Source organism: Myotis nattereri (assembly GCF_964212035.1).
Source record: "Myotis nattereri genome assembly, chromosome: 2".
Lineage (NCBI taxonomy): Eukaryota > Metazoa > Chordata > Mammalia > Chiroptera > Vespertilionidae > Myotis > Myotis nattereri.
This window is the reverse complement of record NC_138076.1, coordinates 2,367,523-2,387,800: the sequence shown is the minus strand read 5'-3', so window position 1 is coordinate 2,387,800 and position 20,278 is coordinate 2,367,523. Positions and strand designations below refer to the sequence as shown.

Here is a 20,278-nt window from a genome sequence, read left to right as displayed (position 1 = left end):
CGGGTTGCTGCACTCTGGCCCTGCCCTGGCCCCCCTGGTCCCCTGGCTCTCAGGCTTCCGCTGCTGAGCTTTGAAGGCTCAGGGATCAGGGTTCCTGGCGCCTGTGGCCACCGCCACCGCCACAGCCAGGGAAGCCCTTTGAAGCCCTGGTCTCTAAAGAAACAAATCATCCTCAAAACCTCAAGGCCAGTGGCCTCTCCTGTCACTCCCTGCCTGGTTGGTCAGCTTTCTTGAAAGCATTACATTATCTAAGCTGCATTGTTAAAACTGACTTCGGGGGGGGGGGGGGGAGGGGTGCGGGGGAGAGAGAAGCATCAGTGAAGCAGACCATTGGCCGCTGCCCCCTGCACGCACGCGCGCGCGCGCGCGCGCGCGCGCACACACACACACACACACACCTGGGGTCAAGCCCGCAGCATGTGCCCTGGCGGGAATCAGCCATGACCTCCCGGTTCATAGGTCCACGCTCAACCACTGAGCCACGCCTGGTGGGTTGAAATAGTATTTATTTTAAGTGTATTTTTATTATGGAGAGAGGAAGAGAGAAATGGAATCATTGATGATGAGTCGTTGACCACTGCCTCCTGCACGCTGACATGGTACTTTTCACTGAAATAGCTGTCCCAGCCACTCAGAGCTGCAGGCAGAGGGCGGAGGGCAAAGCGTGACGCAGGCTCCTCCTGGGGAATCGGAGCTCCTGCCCGGGAGCCGCGGGGTCCCCACAGGCTCTCCCCGCTTCAGGGACCAGGACGCGACTCCAGGGGCAGCTCGGCCAGCGACCTGGGCAGCTGGCAGGGGTGGGAAGTCAGTGCCCAGAGGAGGCTGCTCGGGGAGGCGTCTCTGGTTGGCGCCTCCTGCAGCTTTCCTAGCTCCCACTCCTTTCACAGGGGCACACTAGGTTCCTAGCGATGCCACTGTTGTCATGGAAACGGCTCCACAACTCTCCAATCCCCACAGGGTCCACCCCCCTCCCCCAGCTCCGACCCGGCCTGGGATGTGCTTGTTTCTCAGCCGGAGCTGGGAGGCAGCTCAGTCTCCAACTCACGGAACAACTGATTCAAAACCCCGCAGCCCCACACCGACCCGCCTCGCAGACAGCAGCCAGGCAGCTCACACCGGGAGCTCAGGTCCCCGTCGGTCATGGATTATGAAACATCTGCACGTAGTTTGCATTTAAAACAGGGTTTACGTGTGGAGAGGCGGCCGTTGGCTCCAGGCCTGAGGTGAGTGAGCAGTGACCTTCACGTGGCACCAGTGACAGGCCAACGACCAAGGACAATATAAATGATACTTTATTTCTTAAAACCTCAGCATTAAGGATGGATTTGACCTCTGCAGCCATCGCTTTTGTATGAAAAATACTAAAGCATCAGTAGAAGGAGCAGACACCTCGCTCCTCGCACAGTTGTCTGTACACAGAACTCAAACGATCCCCCCAACCAAAACCGAATCAATCTCAACATTTGCACAAAACGTTGCTTTGGTAGATTACTTTTCTCCTGAAGCACAGCAATAAATATCTATAGTAAGACCCACAGAGCCCTTTTCACCAGATCCCATACAGAAGAACATCGCATTTGCATAAATGTTTGCAGATGAGCGTGCGGTTTACAGTCCCATCTCGCCCTGAGCCTGGCCCACAGCCCCAGCACCACGTAGAGCACATCCGTGTCCAGGCTCCGCCAAGTAAACTTCTTGTTCTACTGGAAAACAGAAGGGTGGACGGACGGAGGCTTGGCAGACGACAGACAGACGTCTGACCCTCCAGGCGTGGGGTGTGCGGCGGGTCCCGGGAGCGACCCAGCCCCCTTCCGGGGAGCAGCACCGTGAGCCCTGAGCAACCGGGATGTTCCTCCCGAGAGAATCCAGTGCAGCCAGACGTCGTTCATGACAAAAAGCGATGCCTGGTCCTTCACACCAGCCCCGGCTGGATACCGGGCCACCCGCAGCGAGAGCTGGCCGGGGACCTGGCCCGCGGTTGCAGGGCCAAGGACAAAATGGACAAAACGCGGCCCACGGCCGGACGCAGCCCTTAGGGTCCCACCGCAGGCGCAGCATCTCGCCCTGAAAACAAAACGCTGGGCATTCTAGAAAGGAGGCACTTCCAGTGTTTTCTACAGTTGCAAGTTTTCTACAGTGAGCAAGTTAACAATTTCCAAGCAAAATGACGATATCAAGTGACTGAAATCGACCCACACTTTAGGGCATCCTGCAATCTGTAATCAGAACAGCATGACCAGTTTATAAAAGAAAATACAGATTGATGTTTAAAAGCCCAGCAGTCAAAATAAAACCTCAACACACACAGCACCGACTGCACCCACCGTGGACGGGGGCCTCTGCCGGCGGCAGGCAGCGTTCGCTTCTCTAGAATTTGATTTGCTGACAGATTTTTAATTTGAGAAGAAGTTTGATTTTCCAGGATAAACACGACCTGACGCGGCCTTGGCCAGACTCACGGCACCCCGGCTGGCGCGTGTCCATCCCGGCGGCTGCGTTCGGGGTCACCGTCAGCTCCCCGGTTCCACGCGGGAGTCACCGCTGAGGACGGTGGGGCGTGCCAGCGGGTACCCGTGGGCAGCACCGGAGACTGCATCGCCAGGGGCAGGAGCATGCAGGCACCCGCGGTCACAGTGTTTGGAAACGCCTCACCAGGGTGTGAGACCCGGAGAGACGAACAATTCTATTGAAAACACCTGAGACGGGAAACCAATGCTGAGCGGAGGGAGCCAGAGCGGCAGCGGCAGGCGGATTCTGGGCGGCACGCCGGCCGAGCCGTCACTCGAGCTCCTCCCAGCTCTCGGTCAGGTGGCCGCGGCTCTGGCGCCGGATGCTCACCAGCCTCCCGGCCGCGCGCAGGCTCCAGCGCGAGCTGCCCCCCGGGCCGGCCAGGCTGGTGTACTTGCCGGAGCCCTTGGCCCCCTCCTCCCAGCCCGGCCGGGGCGCCTGGTCGCTCAGGGGGCCCGACTCGGCCGCCACGTCTTCGAGAGCAAGCTTGGGGGGCTCCCAGCCCTCGATCTCATCTGGCTTCTTGGACTGTGTGTTCGGCTTTAAGACCAGATTGTCCCAAAACCCAGACTTCTTCTCCGTCTTCAGCTCTTCCTTCCACCGTAAGCTGGTTCTGTGGGAGACAAAGGCGTGGGGTTGGGGTGATGCAGGGGCCTCAGATGCTGTCCATTTTGTAAATAAAGGTTCCTTTTCTAAAACCATCGAAGGTGTGTGGGACGCTAACGCCAATCGATGTGTAAAACTTGAAACAGCAAAGTCAACGAGGGAGACTTCGTCCCCACGTGCTGCTGCTGACACGCGTGAGGCCGCCTCTCAGACCCACACGTGGACGTGCACAAGACACGACTGGTGCTCACGGGCCTGCCAGTCGGCAGGAGGGACCCAGGGCCCAGGGCCCAGTACGGGGAGGATTCCTTTTATCCCCCGGGGTCCCCAGGGCCCCAGCCAGCACACGGGGCCCAGGGGACCGACACGCAGGACCCGCCTCCCGGGGAAGCAGGCGGCCACGGCGACACTGGCCCGTGAAGCGAATCGAGGCAGCTCTGGGTCGCGGCTCTGGTGCCAGGGGAGGCGGGCCCTGGTCTGCAGCCTCCACACTCCTCCGCCCGCAGCCCCGGCCTCTCCTCCCCAGACATCAGGGGCCCTGCACACCTTCCTCATAGGGGCGGGGCCTGGGGTGTCACCTGACGGGCCTGCTCTCCCCACGTGACGGAGGGACGGGTGGTGGGGCCAAGAGGAGGGGGGACCCACGGGGGCCTGGCCTGTGGCCTGCGTCCCCCCTCCCGCAGGGACTTACCCCCTGGACTTGGGAGATGTGCATCTTCCCAGCAGGTGCTCCTCGTCGTCATCATTGAACAGCCAAGTCACTTCCTTCCAGCCTCGGAAACCTGCTCCCTGCACCAGCAAAGGTCAGGAGAGGTCAGGCCCGGCAGCAAGCACACAGACCGGGTTTTGTAACGAGCTGTGGAGCTGGGCCCCTCCCCTGGGGTCTCGGCTCCTCCTCCCTCAGCGGCAGATGACCTTTGCCATCCTGCTGTGAGGACAGTCACTGCCCATCCTCGCCCTGCCCCCACCCAGGTGGGGCGCCAAGCTGTGACCCCAGGACGGTTCCCTGGAGGTCAGAGGCCCTGCCAACCCATGGGAGGCTGCAGAGGGAAGGCCTGGTGTTCATCCTGGGACGCCTCGTTTCTGCCGTCGGGGCGAGTCCTGTGCCAACCCCAGCCTCTCGGACCCAGAGGCAGGCGCTGTCAGAGCAGGGCCGGGAAAGGGAGAGACTCCGCGAGTCCACCAGGTGCCTCCTGCAGCCCCTCTGTGGGTGGTTCTCTCTCTATCGGGATGGGAAGGGAGGGGAGCAGAGGGCGGCTCCCGTGGGGCAGACCTCGCTTACAGAACTCTGAGATGTTCCTGTTGCAACATGAAAGGCAAGGGAACAAGGGCTGTGTGTCAGGCTCCCGAGGTCACCCCGGGCCACCCAGGGCCAGGGAGCGAGAGCTCAACGTTGTCCCCAAAAGCTAACCCGGAGGCCACCCCTGGGGCCAGGCTCGCGACAGTGGGTCCCGGATGGACGAGGACCTGGCAGATGGAGTGTGACCACCTGACAGCCCCGTCCTGTCCCTGCAGAGCCAGGCAGGAGTGTGTGCCAGTCCCATGCCCTGCGCCCCGCGCCCCGCGCCCCGCGAGGGCCCACCCGCCCTCGGTCTGAGCAGCCCCGGGGGCCACGCTGACCGCCACCAGCAGCCGAAGCCGTGTTTACACACTCGAGCCTGTGACAAAGCCCCGCCTGTGTCCCGGCTGCCGGAGCCCCGGCTCCAGACAATGATCCAAACACAGACTCTACCCGGGCGAGAGCAGCCACGGGACACTGAGGGCGACACACGGAAACAGGACACCGAGGACCTGAGCAGCAGGAACGGCCGCAGAGGACGAGGGACCGCAGCGCCCACTCCGGGCGGTCCCTGTGCCCTCACCCTCCCGCCCAGATCCCACGGCCCCCGCTCCGGGCGGTCCCTGTGCCCTCACCCTCCCGCCCAGATCCCACAGCCCCGCTCCGGGCGGTCCCTGTGCCCTCACCCTCCCGCCCAGATCCCACGGGCCCCACTCCGGGCGGTCCCTGTGCCCTCACCCTCCCGCCCAGATCCCACGCCCCCGCTCCGGGCGGTCCCTGTGCCCTCACCCTCCCGCCCAGATCCCATGGGCCCCACTCCGGGCGGTCCCTGTGCCCTCACCCTCCCGCCCAGATCCCACGGGCCCCACTCCGGGCGGTCCCTGTGCCCTCACCCTCCCGCCCAGATCCCACGCCCCCGCTCCGGGCGGTCCCTGTGCCCTCACCCTCCCGCCCAGATCCCACGGGCCCCGCTCCGGGCGGTCCCTGTGCCCTCACCCTCCCGCCCAGATCCCACGTAACATCAGCGCGTAACACAAGCTGCTTACGCGTGTACAGCTCCAAGTATTTAGGTTCACAGGCCAGGAGTGAAGTTAAAGCTTTAGGTCAGGCCAACCGGTGTTATTGGGGAAACTTGTTCCACCGAAGACGCCTGTGGCGCTTGCGTGGGGCTTGGTCTCCGTGGCGGGTGAGAGGTGTAGCCCCGTGTGTGCCAGGCCCACGAGAACTACGCGGCCCCATCCGCAGTCACTGCAGGGTCACGCGCTTCCTTGCGTGGCTGACAGACAGGTGAGCGTGTGGAACCCGCCACGTGAAGCCGGGGGCCACGTCTGCCTCCGGTGGCTAAGGAAGTAGCCGCCGGATGGATGCCCACGTCCTCGCTGGGCGGGCCTGCGGGAGTCCGCGCCAGGAGCCGGCCCGTCTCTGCCTGAAGCAGCCCTGCCCCTGCTGCTGTGCATCCAGGTCCCCAGACCTCGGAGACGAGCCGCCACCAGAGCACAGACCCTGCCTCCCTGTCACCCATCCCGCCGGGCTCCCCGCCCCCACGCGATCTCCCCTCCTGCCCTCCCGACCCGAACGCACAAGAGGAGTGAGAACGGCTCCTCTCGGGACCATTTCAGCTCTTGCTCCAAGCACGTCGCCAGCTTGGCTCACATATACCCCCTGAACCCCCGCAGCGTCGGCCACGTGCTATGCCCCTACGCCGGCCCCTGGGGCTCCAGAGGGGAGGGGACCGAGACCCTCAACAAAGGCACCACCTGTGCCCTCAGGGGACGTGGTGACGACTGTCCCCTCGGCCTGGAGCCCTGGGGATGGGGTTCTCGCAGGCAGAGGAGGAGCGGTGAGCCATGGTCGGCGAGGCTTCCGGGCGGGCGAGGTCCCCGCCCTGCCCAGCTCTCCTCCTGCCCACGCTGAAGGGCAGAGTGCACCAGGCTGACTGTCCTCTGCGTCTAGAGAACAGGCTCCACCCCGTGCAGGAGGCGGCCCCCCGTGGAACCTGATCCCAGGCTCTTGTCAGGTGAGAGCTGCCCGGCGGCCCGGCCTTTGCCAGCCCAGCGGAGAGTGGAGGCCCCGGGCCCAGAGCCCCAAGGAGGACCTCCCAGCAGGAAGGGGCACCTGGGCAGGACGTCCATCGGTCTGTCCGCTCAGGGGCCACAGCCACACACCAGGCACACGCCTGCAGAGACCACGGGCACACACCTGCAGAGGCCACGGGCACACGCCTGCAGAGGCCATGGGCACACACCTGCAGAGGCCACGGGCACACACCTGCAGAGGCCACGGGCACACGCTGGGCACACGCCTGCAGAGGCCACGGGCAGCCTCCTCCCTCCTGCGGGCGGCGCCGGCTTGATGACCTCCAACACAGGGACCAACAGGGGTCACTGTCCAGAGACTAAAGCCGGAGCCGGGAGGGAGGGCTCCACAGGCCCCTCCCGGGCGGGGCAGGGTCCTGTCTGTCCGGCTGCTCCTCGTGGGGGACCGGCTGCTAAAGCAACGCTGTGCATCCCACGTGCGCAGCACGGACCGCTCCCCGACGGCACCGCACTGGGTACCGGCTAACCACGCGCTGGTTCTGACCCACTGCCAATTGCTCGCTGGTTACTGGTTCTCCAGTCACCTGCTCCACAAGGCCCCCATCCTCTCTTAACCCAGAACCACCGCCAGTCACCCCCAGCAGCTCCTGCTGACGGGAGGAGAGCCGGGCCAGGGAAGCCACGGCCCCAGGATAACTTCCCAGCAGAATCTCGGGGGGCAGGGGGCAGAGGGCGCTGCTTCTTTCAATCACAAACTCTATGGCTCTTTATGAAGTTGGCAAAGCAACAGCCAAATGTAACGATGAAAATCCGATCTCCTCAACACGAAACAACAGAAAAGGCCAAGCAGACAAATGAGCAAAACGTGAGGAAACAGGAGAATCGGACGTGGAAAGTGCCCCCGTGTTTGCGGGAGAAACGCCGACACGGGCGGCTCAGCTTCCCGGCTCGGGTGCCTCTGCATTTTTAATGCGTCAGCAGACGACGGGCTCGGCAGCCTGGCCTGGTCCCCGAGGGCGGGCGGGCGGCAGCCGCCTCAGAGGCACAAAGCGCTCTTTGCCGACGCCCGGGCCCCGGCTGTTTGAACAGGTTCCAGGCAGCAAAACCGCGCTGCCCGGCCGGGGGGTGAGGCCTGGGCAGTGCCTGCTGCCTGCCCTCCACTGCCAGGGAGGCCTCAGGCTGTGAGCCTGTGGAGGCCTCAGGGAGCGGCTGGCCCTGCCTGCCCTCGGCTCCCCGGGTCCCCTCCACCTGCTGCAGCCGCTGAGGCAGGCATCCTTTTTCTCTCTGGTTTTCTTTCCCCTATTTTTAAAAATATATATATATTTTTATTGATTTTAGAGAGAAAGAGAGAAACATCAGTGATGAGAGAGAATCATGGGTCGGCTGCCTCCTGCACACCCCCCACTGGGGATCAAGCCCACAACCTGGGCCTGTGCCCTGACCAGAATCAAACCCGGGACCCTTCAGTCTGCAGGCCGATGCTCTAACCACTGAGCAAACCGCCCGGGGCTCTTTCTCCCGTGGAGCCCTGTAGGCAGCAGTGAAGTGTTTATTGAGTCCTGAGCCCGAGCAAGGCGGGAGGGGAGTCCCGGTGGATGGCCCACCCCGTCCCCCGACCTCGCACGCACAGGGCCGGGTTCCCACCCACACGCTGTCGGGGCCGGAGGTCAAGTCAGCCTCACAGGACGTCACTCCCAGGAGTCTCCCCCGTGACCTGAGTTACCCTCCCTCCATCCGGGGCCCTGGGGCCCTTATCTCAGGACGGGCCATCTCGGGAGCCTCGCGCCCTCTGACCTTGAACGCAGCAAGAGCCGACCTCAGGGGCGACAGCAGGGAGCTGCTCTCGCTCGGCCACGTCTCACGGCTGAACTTACACCCACTCGGAGCCTTCACGCGGCATCTTCCATCGCTTCCCACCTGAAGAACCTCCACCTTCGGTCCTTTTAACATGTCCGTCCGAACACTGACCGGCAAGCTGTACACTGACAGCGGTAGCCTCACTCAGAGCAGGCCTGGGCAGCGAGGAAGGGAGTCCTCACCTCCCACAGTAAATTCTCCATGCGCTCTTTCACTAACGTGAAAACTAGGCTCTTTAGTGACGACCTAACATTTAACTGATGTGCCGATATAAACGATAACCTTCACATAACCTTGCACGCCTGACAGAAACACACACCCCCCCACGTGGGGACCTGCCCTGACCTGACATAAAACCCACAGCCCTGGCCGGTCGCGCGGGGGTTAGAGCGCCGGCCTGGGCACCTCAGGGTCAAGGGTTCGAGTCCCAGTCAATGGTGTGTATCTGAGTGGCAGGTTCAACCCCCGCCCTGGTCAGGCACGTGCGGGAGGCAACCACTTGATGTCTGTCTGTCTGTCTGTCTCGCTCTCCCCCTTCCACTCTCTCTCAAAATCAATGGAAAAAATATCCCCGGATGAGGATTCACAAAAGAAGCAAACAAACAAAAAACAACCCACAAACACCACCAAATGGGGATGGGTCTCCAGCACGCAGCCGGCCGCGCCCTGGGCACAAGCGCTCCTGTGCTGGACACGCGCGCAGTGTGAAAGCACTAACCCGTGAGCGCGCCGACCGCCCTGCACAGCCCGCACGAGCCTGTGCGCACGGGTGGCTCCCACAGCGGGTTCCTCTGCCGGCCCTCCCAGAAAACTCCCAGAAAACTCCTGGGAAGCTTGGAGAAACCTTGCTCTTCACGTCTGCAAAGCTGCCGGGGTGTGTTTGTGTCCCCCCAAAATCCACCTGCCTAGACCCTGCCCGCCAAGGTGATGGCAGGAGGAGGCCGGGCCTGTGGAGGTGAGGAGGTCATGAGGTGGAGCCCTCCTGAGGCGATCCCGTGTCCCAGGCGGGGCCCTGGGAGAAGCCCAGGAGAAAAGGAGGCAGAAGGCAGGCTCGCACACTCACGCATCACTTCCTAATCCAGGGGGCAGCTCCCCCCACCGGGCAGCTCCCACCAACACCCTCCTTGCTCCAACACTCACGCGGCAGTGAAAGCAAACTGTGGGCGCCGCTGTATTGGAATCTGAGCCGAAACAGTCAGTGCTTTTCTCAGGCACTGATGGGTGGCCCTGGATGTTTGTAAGACAAAATGTCAATATTTGAAAAATAAAGAAAAATGACGTTGCAAATTCACGACCTGTGGCGTAAGAGAAAGTATCCCGAAAATCTTAAACTCAGAGAAACGTGGATTCCCACTGCTAGTGGCCCCATGATATCACGAAGGCCCTCTAACTCCTGAGGCCCCCGTGGGAAATGGGGCGAGTCTCCCTGGGGGCAGCTGCGCTGTGGGAGCCACGGGGACACGGAGTTAACAAGTCCTGACTCGCTGCTCTCGCGGGCAACACGGGGCAGGGACCTGTGAGCCCTGGTCATACGTGTTCGTCAGTCAATCCCAACCTGTGTCACACATGTTTATGCACAGGCACCGTATTGCTGCTGACGGCACGGCCCCCACACCAACTCGGCCGGGGCTCAGCCCGCCCAGCGCGCTTTCTCCACCTGACACGCTCGGCCTCCACGGGGGGAGGGGGGGGAGCCAGGCGCGGGCACTAAGCCCGGGATCATTCGAAACAGCAGCATCAGCACCAAAAAGCACTCAACTCGAATCACGTAGAGCCAAGACTGCAAACAAGACGCGGCCAGTGTGACAGCTGACACCGTGGGCCAGGCACACGCAACCTCAGCCAGACGTGGGCCTCACAGCTGTGAAGTCAAGAAGGCTCCCCAGCCCTGGAATGGGGTGAATTCCCAAACACGGAGCCCATGGAGAACCACGGAGCCTATGGAGAATCAATCACAGGGCCCATGGAGAACCACGGAGCCCACGGAGAACCACGGAGCCCACAGAGCCCACAGAGAACCATAGAGCCCACGGAGAATCAATCACAGGGCCCATGGAGAACCACGGAGCCCACGGAGAACCACGGAGCCCACGGAGCCCATGGAGCCCACAGAGAACCATGGAGCCCACGGAGAATCAATCACAGGGCCCATGGAGAACCACGGTGCTCACAGAGAACCACGGAGCCCATGGAGAACCATGGAGCCCACGGAGAACCACGGAGCCCACGGTGGCTGGTGCCTGTCCCAGGTCACCGTGAGGCTCTGCGATGACCCGCGGCAGCCGCGCGGGTACAGTCCCTGCTGTAAGCCGCCAGCTCTTGGAATCGGACTCCGCGCGCCTTCAGAGGCCAGGACCAGGCACTACCTCTGCTTCACTCGACAAGCCGCCTTGTACACAACACTGTGCTCCATCCACACGTGGTAACACTGAACCACGGGTTTCTTTCTTTTCTGTGTTTAATTTCAGAGAGAAAGGAAGAGGGAGAGAGAGAAACATCACTGATGAGGCGGAATCACTGACCGGACTGAAGGGTCACCGGTCTGATTCCCATTCACGAGCACGTGCCCTGGTTGCAGGTTCCCAGCCCTGGCCGGGGCGTGAGCGGAAGGCGACCAACAGATGTGTCCCTCCCACATGGATGATCCTCTCTCTCTGTCTCTCTCTCTCCCCCTCCTCCTTCCCACTCTCTCTGAGTCAATGGGAAACACCCTCGGGTCAGGATGGTAAAGGAAGTGTCTCCAAGTGCTGCCGGAGGGAGGTGTGCAAAGCAAGAGGCTGGCGACTTAGTTGGACTCCACTTGTCCCGATGTTCAGAACCACGTCACCGCCCGCACGTCCCTCCCTGGCCGAGCCACCAGGACCCAAGGACACTCTCAGGGCCGCAAGTGACAGCGGACGGGCGGGCCCGGGAGCTGATTGGACCGTCAGGCGCGTCTGGGTCACCACCGGCAGCTGCGAGCCTCCCCGTGCCGCCGCCTGCGCCTGTTCCCGCCTCGAGGTCCTGGTGACGCCACGGCAGGACAGGACGGCAGGACGGCAGGACCCTGCGAGGCCCCCGCGACACCGACGCCCGTGTTGGCGCCCTTCCCCCGGGGTCCCGGTGGGAGGCACAGCGGAGGCTCAGCAGGTCCCGGGCTCGCAGGGGCAGAGGCGCGGCTCCATGAGGGTCCACACGCCGCCCTCCACGCCCGCCACCTCCGAGCTCCGGCTGCATTTCCCCCAGAGCGATGCCATGGTTTCTTTTTTTTCTATCCTCACCTGAGGATATTTTTCCATTGATTTTTTAGAGAGTGGAAGAGAGAGGGAGAGACAGAGAGAACCATCCATGTGAGAGAAACACAGGGGGCGGGGAGGAGCCTGCAACCGAGGCACATGCCCTTGACCGGAATCGAACCCGGGACCCTTTGGTCTGCAGGCCGACACTCCATCCCCTGGGCCACGCTGGCCAGGGCAACGCCGTGGTTGCGAGTACAGTGGCATCACCAGAGGGTGACACCGGGCTGGTGGGGGTCTGGGTCTTCATCAGGACTGTGACCACATGAAAAGTTACCCGCGGGCGACACCCCATCACCATCAGACCTCGGCGTCCGCAGGGAACCGGCCGTCCGTGTGTCGTCCCCACGCGGCTGGGGGGTGTCGGCACGGCCCCCGCAGGGGCCACGGAGACGGCGACCAGCTACCCAGGAACACGCCACTGACCGCGGCCCGGAAACGTGTGCTCAGGGTCAGGCAGGGCTCGGGCCGCTGGCGGTAACGGACAGCACTGCCCAGCTCACCGTCACCCCCGGGGACGTTCCTCAAGTCTGCGCGTCCGCACGAGGGAGCACCGCACGGCGCGCGCACATGCACATACACACGCACACATGCACACACATGCCCACGCGTGCGAGGAAGCTCTTCGCCTGTCGCTAAGGCCGCCCCACGACTCAGTGGGAAGCAGCAGTGGCGAGTGTTTAAATGTTGCTCAAGTCCTCGTTCTACTGCGAAAGCCCGCACCCCGCACCCCGCCCCGCACCCCACCCCGCCCCACACCCTGCACCCCACCCCGTACCCCGCCCCACACCCCACCCCGCACCCTGCCCCACACCCTGCACCCCACCCCGCACTCCACCCCCGCACCCCGCCCCGCACCCCGCCCCACACCCCGCCCCACACCCCACCCGTACCCCGCCCCACACCCCACCTCACACCCCGCCCCACACCCTGCACCCCACCCGTACCCCGCCCCACACCCCACCTCACACCCCGCCCCACACCCTGCACCCCACCCCGCACTCCGCCCCACACCCTGCACCCCACCCCCCGCACCCCGCCCCACACCCTGCACCCCACCCCCCGCACCCCGCCCCACACCCTGCACCCCACCCGTACCCCGCCCCGCACCCCGCCCCACACCCCGCCCCACACCCTGCACCCCACCCGTACCCCGCCCCACACCCCACCTCACACCCCGCCCCACACCCTGCACCCCACCCGTACCCCGCCCCACACCCCACCTCACACCCCGCCCCACACCCTGCACCCCACCCCGCACTCCGCCCCACACCCTGCACCCCACCCCCCGCACCCCGCCCCGCACCCTGCACCCCACCCGCAACCCGCACTGCACCCTGCACCCCACACCCCGCCCCACACCCCACCCCGCCCCCCGCCCCGCACCCCGCACCCCACCCCGATGCAGGCCTCCAGGGCTTGTTCCCTGAGCTCAGGTGGAGCATCCACGGTCCAGCTGACCCCACGCCGGCCGCCCCCCTCGCGAAACTCAGCCGCTCACGCTCCGCGCCCCGAGGCTGAGCCTGTCACCCACAGGAAGGTCACCCCGGCCCTTCCGACCCCAAAGCAGACTGAGGCTCATGTGACTGTTCCTGGGCTGCTTTAGGGGCGATGCCTGAGTGTGTCTCAGCCTCTTCAAATGGTCACGGGAACCTGTGCCCAGAGCTCTCCGAGGCTGGTTTCCGAGGCGTCAGTGTAGCTGCTGGCTAAGTCCCCACGCACCCCCTGGTCCCGCGGCAACCGCCCGGCATCCCATCCAGTCCGGGCCCCGCCGCCCATCGGCCCCGCGGCAACCGCCCGGCATCTCCTGGTCCCTCCGAGGCCCCGGGGAACCTGCGGCAGCGGCAGGCCCGGGAGAGGCCCCAGGAGACGCTGGCACCGACCGCCGGCCCGGAGGGTGCGCCTTCTCCAGCTGCGGGCTGAGCTGAGGGCTCGGGACCCACGCTATGAGGGAACAAGGTTCCCGGGTGTGCGCAGTGGGCGAGCACAGGGTGGCTTTAAACACACACTCAGGTGTGCACACGCAGGCACGTCTCGTGGTAGCTGTACAAAACACGTAACAACGCTGCCCACGGAAAAGAAGGACGAAGGTAAGACCTAACATTTAATATCCAGAGCTCTTCTACCATATATGCAGACTTTTAAAAAATAATAAGCATTAGACTCATTGAACCGTGTTAGTCTTTGTTATTAAACTAGTGCAATGAGTGTTTCACCTTATAAACCTCACTATTTTACTATAATACAAAATAGCTGTGTATTCATAACCAAAAAAAGCTCAACAGCCCTAGCTGGTTTGGCTCAGTGGATAGAGCGTCGACCTGTGGACTGAAGGGTCCCGGGTTCGATTCCGGTCGGGACATGCCTGGGGTGCAGGCTCGATTCCCAGTAGGGGGCGTGCAGGAGGCAGCCTATCAATGATTCTCTCTCATCATTGATGTTTCTATCTCTCTCTCCCTTCCTCTCTGAAAAAAAAAAAATATATATATATATATATACATATATATATATGTATATATATATATGTATATATATATATATTATTACAAATTCACTTTTTAAAAAAGTGCAAGGAGAAGCCCAGAGAAATTTATTTTCAGTGTGAAAAATATTTTAGGAACAAGGAAGTGTTCCTTAATCCAAATAATGATTCCACATGCCTCACATTTCAAACTTATTAGAACCTCACATTAAGCTACTTTTTCTTTTTAAAAAAAAAACCCAGCAGATTATAGCTGTGTGACCTGATTTTCAAGGAAGCTGAACACTCAGATCTGAGTGCAAACTAAACACTTTCCAGAATCAGACGAAGTGCGCTCCGCGGCACAGCTGACCGCCTGGGCATGGGGCTGAGAGGCGAGGTGAGATGCGCAAGCACACACTCGGTGCACCCTTCTCACCACTAATTCCTCCTTCTTTCAACTGTAAAATAAAAATCTGTAGGCAGAAGTCTTATGGTAGACTTGTCATGAATTGTCTAGTTTAATTCTAACAGAAACTGGCCTTGGGATAAAGACCAATCCTCCAGAAGGAATTCAATTCAGAGTAAAAAATAAATAAAAATCTGTTTTTCGATAGTAAAGTTTTTCAACACATGAAACTACAGAGACCCTTAATAAAGTAATCTAAAAACCACCCAGCCGAATCTCACTCCTAGAAGACAACAGGAGAAAATCCACGTGGCTTTGGTGGTGGCGATTTCTTAGGCGGCGTCAGGGACATGCACACGAAAGCCACAGGAGGCCCTGCCACCTTTGGAGACCACAGTCCAGGCACCGACCACCCAAGTGGGGAGGACGCGGGGGGCAGCAGCAACCGCACGCACTGCTGGTGGGGACACAGGGGGCGCAGCCGCGGAGGAAGACAGTGTGGGGGTGCCCCACAAAGCTACACCCACTCTCACCACCCGGCTCAGCAAGCACGCTCCTCGGTGTGTATGCATCCAAGTTAAAAACTCATGTCCGTACAAAACCTGCATACGGATGCTTCTAGCAGCTTCACTCATAACTGGGAAGGCCTGAAAGTGCCCCGACGGGATGGAGGGATAAACCGCGGTCCCCCAGGTGATGGGATATTACTCACCTAAAAAGAATTGAGCTCTCAAACCCCCACATGACTAAGTGACAGCAGCCAGTCCGAAAGGGCCACCCGCTGCAAGATTCCAAACCCATGACTTTTCGGAAAAGGCAAAACCATGGAGACAGTAAATTGATCGGTGGTTACCAGGGACTAGAGAGGGAGCATCAGTGGACAGAGGAGGTTCTCAGGGCAGTGGAACGAGGTGACACTATAATCTCGAACACATTTCATGGTACGTTTGTTGTAATCGGTAGGACACAGTCTGGGGGCCTGGGATGAGGGACTGCAGTGCCCCAATCGCAGCCAATGAGATGCTAATAGAGGGGGAGCTGTGCATTTGGGGACAGAGCATATATGGGAACTCGGTATTTTCCACTCAATTTTGCTGGGCACCTAAAAAATAATCTCTTAAGCCCAGCCGGTGTGGTTCAGTGGTTGAGCTTGACCTATGAACCAGGAGCTCAGGGTTCAATTCTCAGCCAGGGCACATGCCCAGGTGGTGAGCTTGATCTCCAGTAGGGGGCGTGCAGGAGGCAGCTGATCAATGATTCTCATCACTGATGTTTCTCTCTCCCCTCTCCCTTCCTCTCTAAAAATCAATAAAAACATATAAAAATAATAACCTATTAAAACACACACCAAAACACAGTTAACAAAAGAATGTAGACACCAACTTGTAAACTAGAAAATCAGGAAAGAAAACAATGTTACTAATGGTTGACTCCCAGTTGCCCTTCAAGCTCCTATTCTTGCAACAGTTTTCTTATGTAAGAAAATCTTGAGACTAAAACAAGAGGAAAAAAACAGGTTGTGGGATTCATCAGGAGAAATGGAGGCAGGACACAGGATCAATTTAAAATTTTAAAGTTCATCCAAAAAAAGATCCTGCTTATCTCTGATCAACCATAGTTACTTGGAGTGTAACTCCGTCACCACAAATACATTCTCATCCTTCTATTCAAGAGAGCTGCTATTTAGAGGAACCCTACCATTTTGAGATTTAAAAAAATTGAAAACTCGGGTGTGCACCAATACTATCAAGAAAGTAACTTCTGAAAGAAGTTCAGACAGGAACCTTCACTGAAGGCGTCATCAGATGAATAGATTCATAGAAACTATCCCCGAACCACGTACAAGTCCTGAGAAAGACACTTCCCTAACAGCTTTAGCAGCAGCGTCCCAACATTTAACAAAAATAACCTTTCTGACCACCTTCCAAAGAGAACGAGCGAGCACTGAATTTCTGACCCGAAGCCCATGGCACAGGAATGAACACGCGAATGGGCATCGGAAAAAGACAGTGGGGGGAGGGAGGGGGAGCGCACGCGCCGCACGCAGGATCCACCTGGGATCCTTTTTAATTAACAAATTCTGCGCATTCCAAGCGTGTCTGGAACCTGCAGGGCCGGTGACTCCGTTTCCGTAGAAAGGTCATCTGCCCTCTTCCTCCAGGCAATCAAAGGTTTAAGAGAAGGAAACAGTTGTTTATCCAAACCAGGGTTTCGCCCATTTGGCACGAAGCTGGGGTCGTGGAGAGCTTTCTGGTCTCCACCGGCGGGCACCGCTCCCGGGGCCAGGACTGCCCGCTGCTCCGTCCCGCGTGGGGGGGCTTGCTAAGGTCCTGGGCAGCCCCCAGCTCAGCAGGGAGGCCACGGCCACGCGCCAGCGTCGCAGGTGCCCTGTCACCTGTCTCGCGTTCCCGACCCCGCGTGGGGTGCTCAACACAGACGATGGCGGCGACCCGGGACACGCCTGGGGCTCCTAACGGGCCGCGGGGCCCAGGCCGCACCTGCGCACCGCTACCTGCGCGCCCCGATTCCCGCGCCGCCCTCCTGGCGCGGCCTCACCTGCGCGCCCCCGTCTTCGCAGCCCGGGCCCCACCTGCGCGCCCCCCGCCGGCGCGCCCCCCGCCGGCGCGCCCCCCGCCGGCGCGCCCCCCGCCGGCGCGCCCCCCGCCGGCGCGCCCCCCGCCGGCGCGCCCCCCGCCGGCGCGCCCCCCGCCGGCGCGCCCCCCGCCGGCGCGCCCCCCACCTGCGCGGCGCTGGCGTCCGCGGCGGGCGGCGGCTCCCCCCGCAGTCCGTCCTCCTCCTCGGGGGGCTCGTCCAGGAGCACCCGGCTGCGGCTCAGCTTCCACATGCTGGTCGGGCCCGGCGTCCGCGGGTCTGGGCGCCTCTCGGGCCGGCCCGCAGCGCTGGGAAGCTCGGGCGGCGGCTCCAGCGAGGCCCGGACGCGGCGAGGGGGCGGGACGGTCGGGCGGGGCCACATCACCCGCCGCGACCCGGACCCGCCCTGCGCCCCCTCCTCCATCAGCACCCGACCCACCTCCGTCCCCACCTCCACTCGGGACGGGGTCCCCGCCCACTGCCCCGGCCCCCGCGCTCCAATGACCATCCCGGACCCGAACCTAACCCGGCGGATCCCCGGCTAGGCCGCCCCCGCCCCCACCCGGGACCCCGCCCCCGGCCGGGCCCCGCCCCCACCGGCCACCCAGGACGAGGCCCCGCCCCCACCGCCTCCCCGCCCCCACCCCGGTCGACCCCTCACCCTGGCGTGGGGCGCGGCCAGGTCCACCGGCGCTGGCGCGGGGGGCGGGGCACTCTGGTTCCGGTCTCCATGGCAACGTCTGCGGCCGCGGGGCGCGCCAGTGCGCATGCCCACAGCCGGCTCGGCGCGGGGGCTCCCGAGGCCGGAGAAGCGGTCGCTGGGACGTACGGAGACCCCGCCGGCCAGTGACCCCTGTGTCCTTGGAGCGAAGCCCACCCGCGCGCAGGGCCTGGGTGCATACGAGGCGACACTGGGGCCCCAGGTGTCCGGCGGTGCCCGCGCCCCGACAGGCAGCCGTCCCGCCCACCGGCGGGCTGGTCTCTGTGGCCCCCGCGCAGCGCCTCCGACCCAACCGAGGGCACTCGTGTCTGGGAGGAGGGACGTGGCGGGTGGGCACCTGCAGGCGCGGGGGAGCCCCGAAAGCCAGGCCGGCAGGTGCGTCCCAGGGACCAGCATCCGCGCGACCTGGGCTCGGCCCTGATGGGGGGTGGGGGGGCGGTGGCCTGTGTCCAGACCTACGCGGGGAAACGGAAGGGGCTTTGCATGTGTCCACGTCAACACCTGGCAGGCCCGGCGGACACCAGCCACCTTGGGACCAGGCAGCCCCGGAGCGCCGCCCTCCTGGGGCGGGAGAAAGTGTAACCCGTTTGGAGGGTTTGTATCCAAACGCAGGTGAGCGCGCCACACGTGGCCCAGTGAACCCGAATCTGAGAGTCTGTAGTTGGTGCTTTTCTAGCTAAGGTTACACTCCTGTCAGTGAACTGGGGGACCCCAGCCTGCACCCCACCTGGAGCAGTGGGTCCTCTTCCTTCTCACCAAGCCTCTGAGCAGGGGCACCTCACGCCCCCTAAAGCACAAAATGACTTCTTTCCTGTCTCGGAAAGAGCTGAACAATAAAATACAAAAGGACATTCACCTCCATTATAATCAGAAAAATGCAAGTTACATGAAATGCCTCTCCCCCATCTACCAAAAGGGTACAGGTGTGTCCGGGGTCGGGACCAGAGCCTGGCTGGTGAGGCTCAGCCGGGTGGGTGCCAGCCTGTGGGTGGTTGCTGGTGTGATTTCTGCTCAGGGCACGTGCATGGGCTGCAGGCTCCATCCCCAGGAGGCGGCTGATGGATGTTTCGCTCTCACATCGATATTTTTCTCCTTCTCCCTCCCTCCCCCCCCCCCAAAAAAAAACCCAACAACAATAAAAAATCGTAAAGGAAAAAAAAGCAGTTGGAGGCGAATTGGATTCATTTCTGAGTATCTATCAAATTTTAACATGCACATCGTCCCGCCAAGCAAACTACCTTCTACAGAGAAACGTTTTAACTGACGACCTTCAGGATTGCTTATATGCTCACACTAGCTCTATGTTTCTGTGTTACTTGAGTCATTTAAATGTTTATAAAGAGATCCCGGAACTGTAAAAATAAGAAAATAAAATGTACATTTTGGGTTTTGCCCCGAAATGATCAATAGTAAAACTTTTAAACTGAAAAGAGGCTCTGAGTTGGTCTGGGGGAGGGAGAGGCCTGGGGGAGCCAGCGCAGACCGGCACAGACCAGCGGTGACAGGCACTGGCCCCCGCAGGGCGAGGGGGTGGGACCTGGAAGGGCCACAGAGCTGGGAGGGATTAGCCAAACTTTAACTGTCCAGCAGGCACGTGGGAAGCCAGACATCTTACATGCTCAGCCAGTTACAGGGATCCTGAGATACGCACACCAGGCCCCCAAGTAGCTCTGGACCCCCCAGGCACAAATAGGACAAACTCATGAAATCCACAGAACACACCCGCGAAAAATACCCTACCGGGCAGGAAGTGAATGGGAGAGCTCCTCCGTCAGGGCAGTGTGTAAGAATGTTAACAATGTGCGTAGACACACCGTTTCAAACCAGGTCAAACCAGCTTAGCTTCTGGCCTTCAAGGCTCATGGGCTGGATACAGAGACGGGCAGTGGCTACCCACTACACAGTGGGTTCCACGAGCTGGTACCTGGGCCCGACGTGAAATAAACGCTCTGCTGCACAACGCTGAGGCAGCAAAAACCCCTGAGACAGGTTACAAAACACAGCCAGGGTGGAAACACGGCCTCAGGCACAAGGCAAACGGCGCAGGGACAACCAAGGCAGACACAGTTTGTCACAAAAAATTCTTTACAGGTTTCAATGTTTTTTTTTTACATTAACACGATAGGGAATTTACAACAGATATAAATGAAATGAGACTGATTTGTTCTTATTTAGTTCTTATGTTTTTTTAAAAAATATATTTTATTGATTTTTTACAGAGAGGAAGGGAGAGGGATAGAGAGTTAGAAACATTGATGAGAGAGAAACATTGATCAGCTGCCTCCTGCACATCTTCTATTGGGGATATGCTGGCAACCAAGGTACATGTCCTTGACCGGAATCAAACCTGGGACCTTTCAGTCCGCAGGCCGACGCTCCATCCACTGAGCCAAACCGGTTTCGGCTAGTTCTTATGTTTTTATTCCTCACCCAAGGATGTTTTTATTGATGAGAGAGAGAGAGAGAGAGAGAGAGAGAGAGAGAGAGAGAGAGAACATTGATGGGTTCCCTTGGCCCATGCCCCATCAGGGATT

At 60.8% G+C, this 20,278-nt stretch overlaps 1 protein-coding gene across 2 annotated transcripts; it reads right to left on the bottom strand.

The window, feature by feature from the left end:
• Nucleotides 1-1,274: 1,274 nt before the first annotated feature.
• TDRP (testis development related protein) lies at nt 1,275-17,302 on the bottom strand (the record flags this gene model as incomplete). Of its 2 annotated transcripts, none has more annotated exons than XM_081085087.1 (3): nt 1,275-3,121; nt 3,806-3,903; nt 17,172-17,302. In XM_081085087.1, the coding sequence occupies 3 exons, from the start codon at nt 17,274-17,276 to the stop codon at nt 2,779-2,781; spliced, it is 546 nt and encodes a 181-aa protein (XP_080941213.1). In that variant the 3' UTR covers nt 1,275-2,778. The 2 variants fall into 2 exon arrangements, with proteins under 2 accessions (XP_080941213.1, XP_080941212.1); XM_081085086.1 differs by having other exon boundaries at nt 17,142-17,276.
• Nucleotides 17,303-20,278: the final 2,976 nt, after the last annotated feature.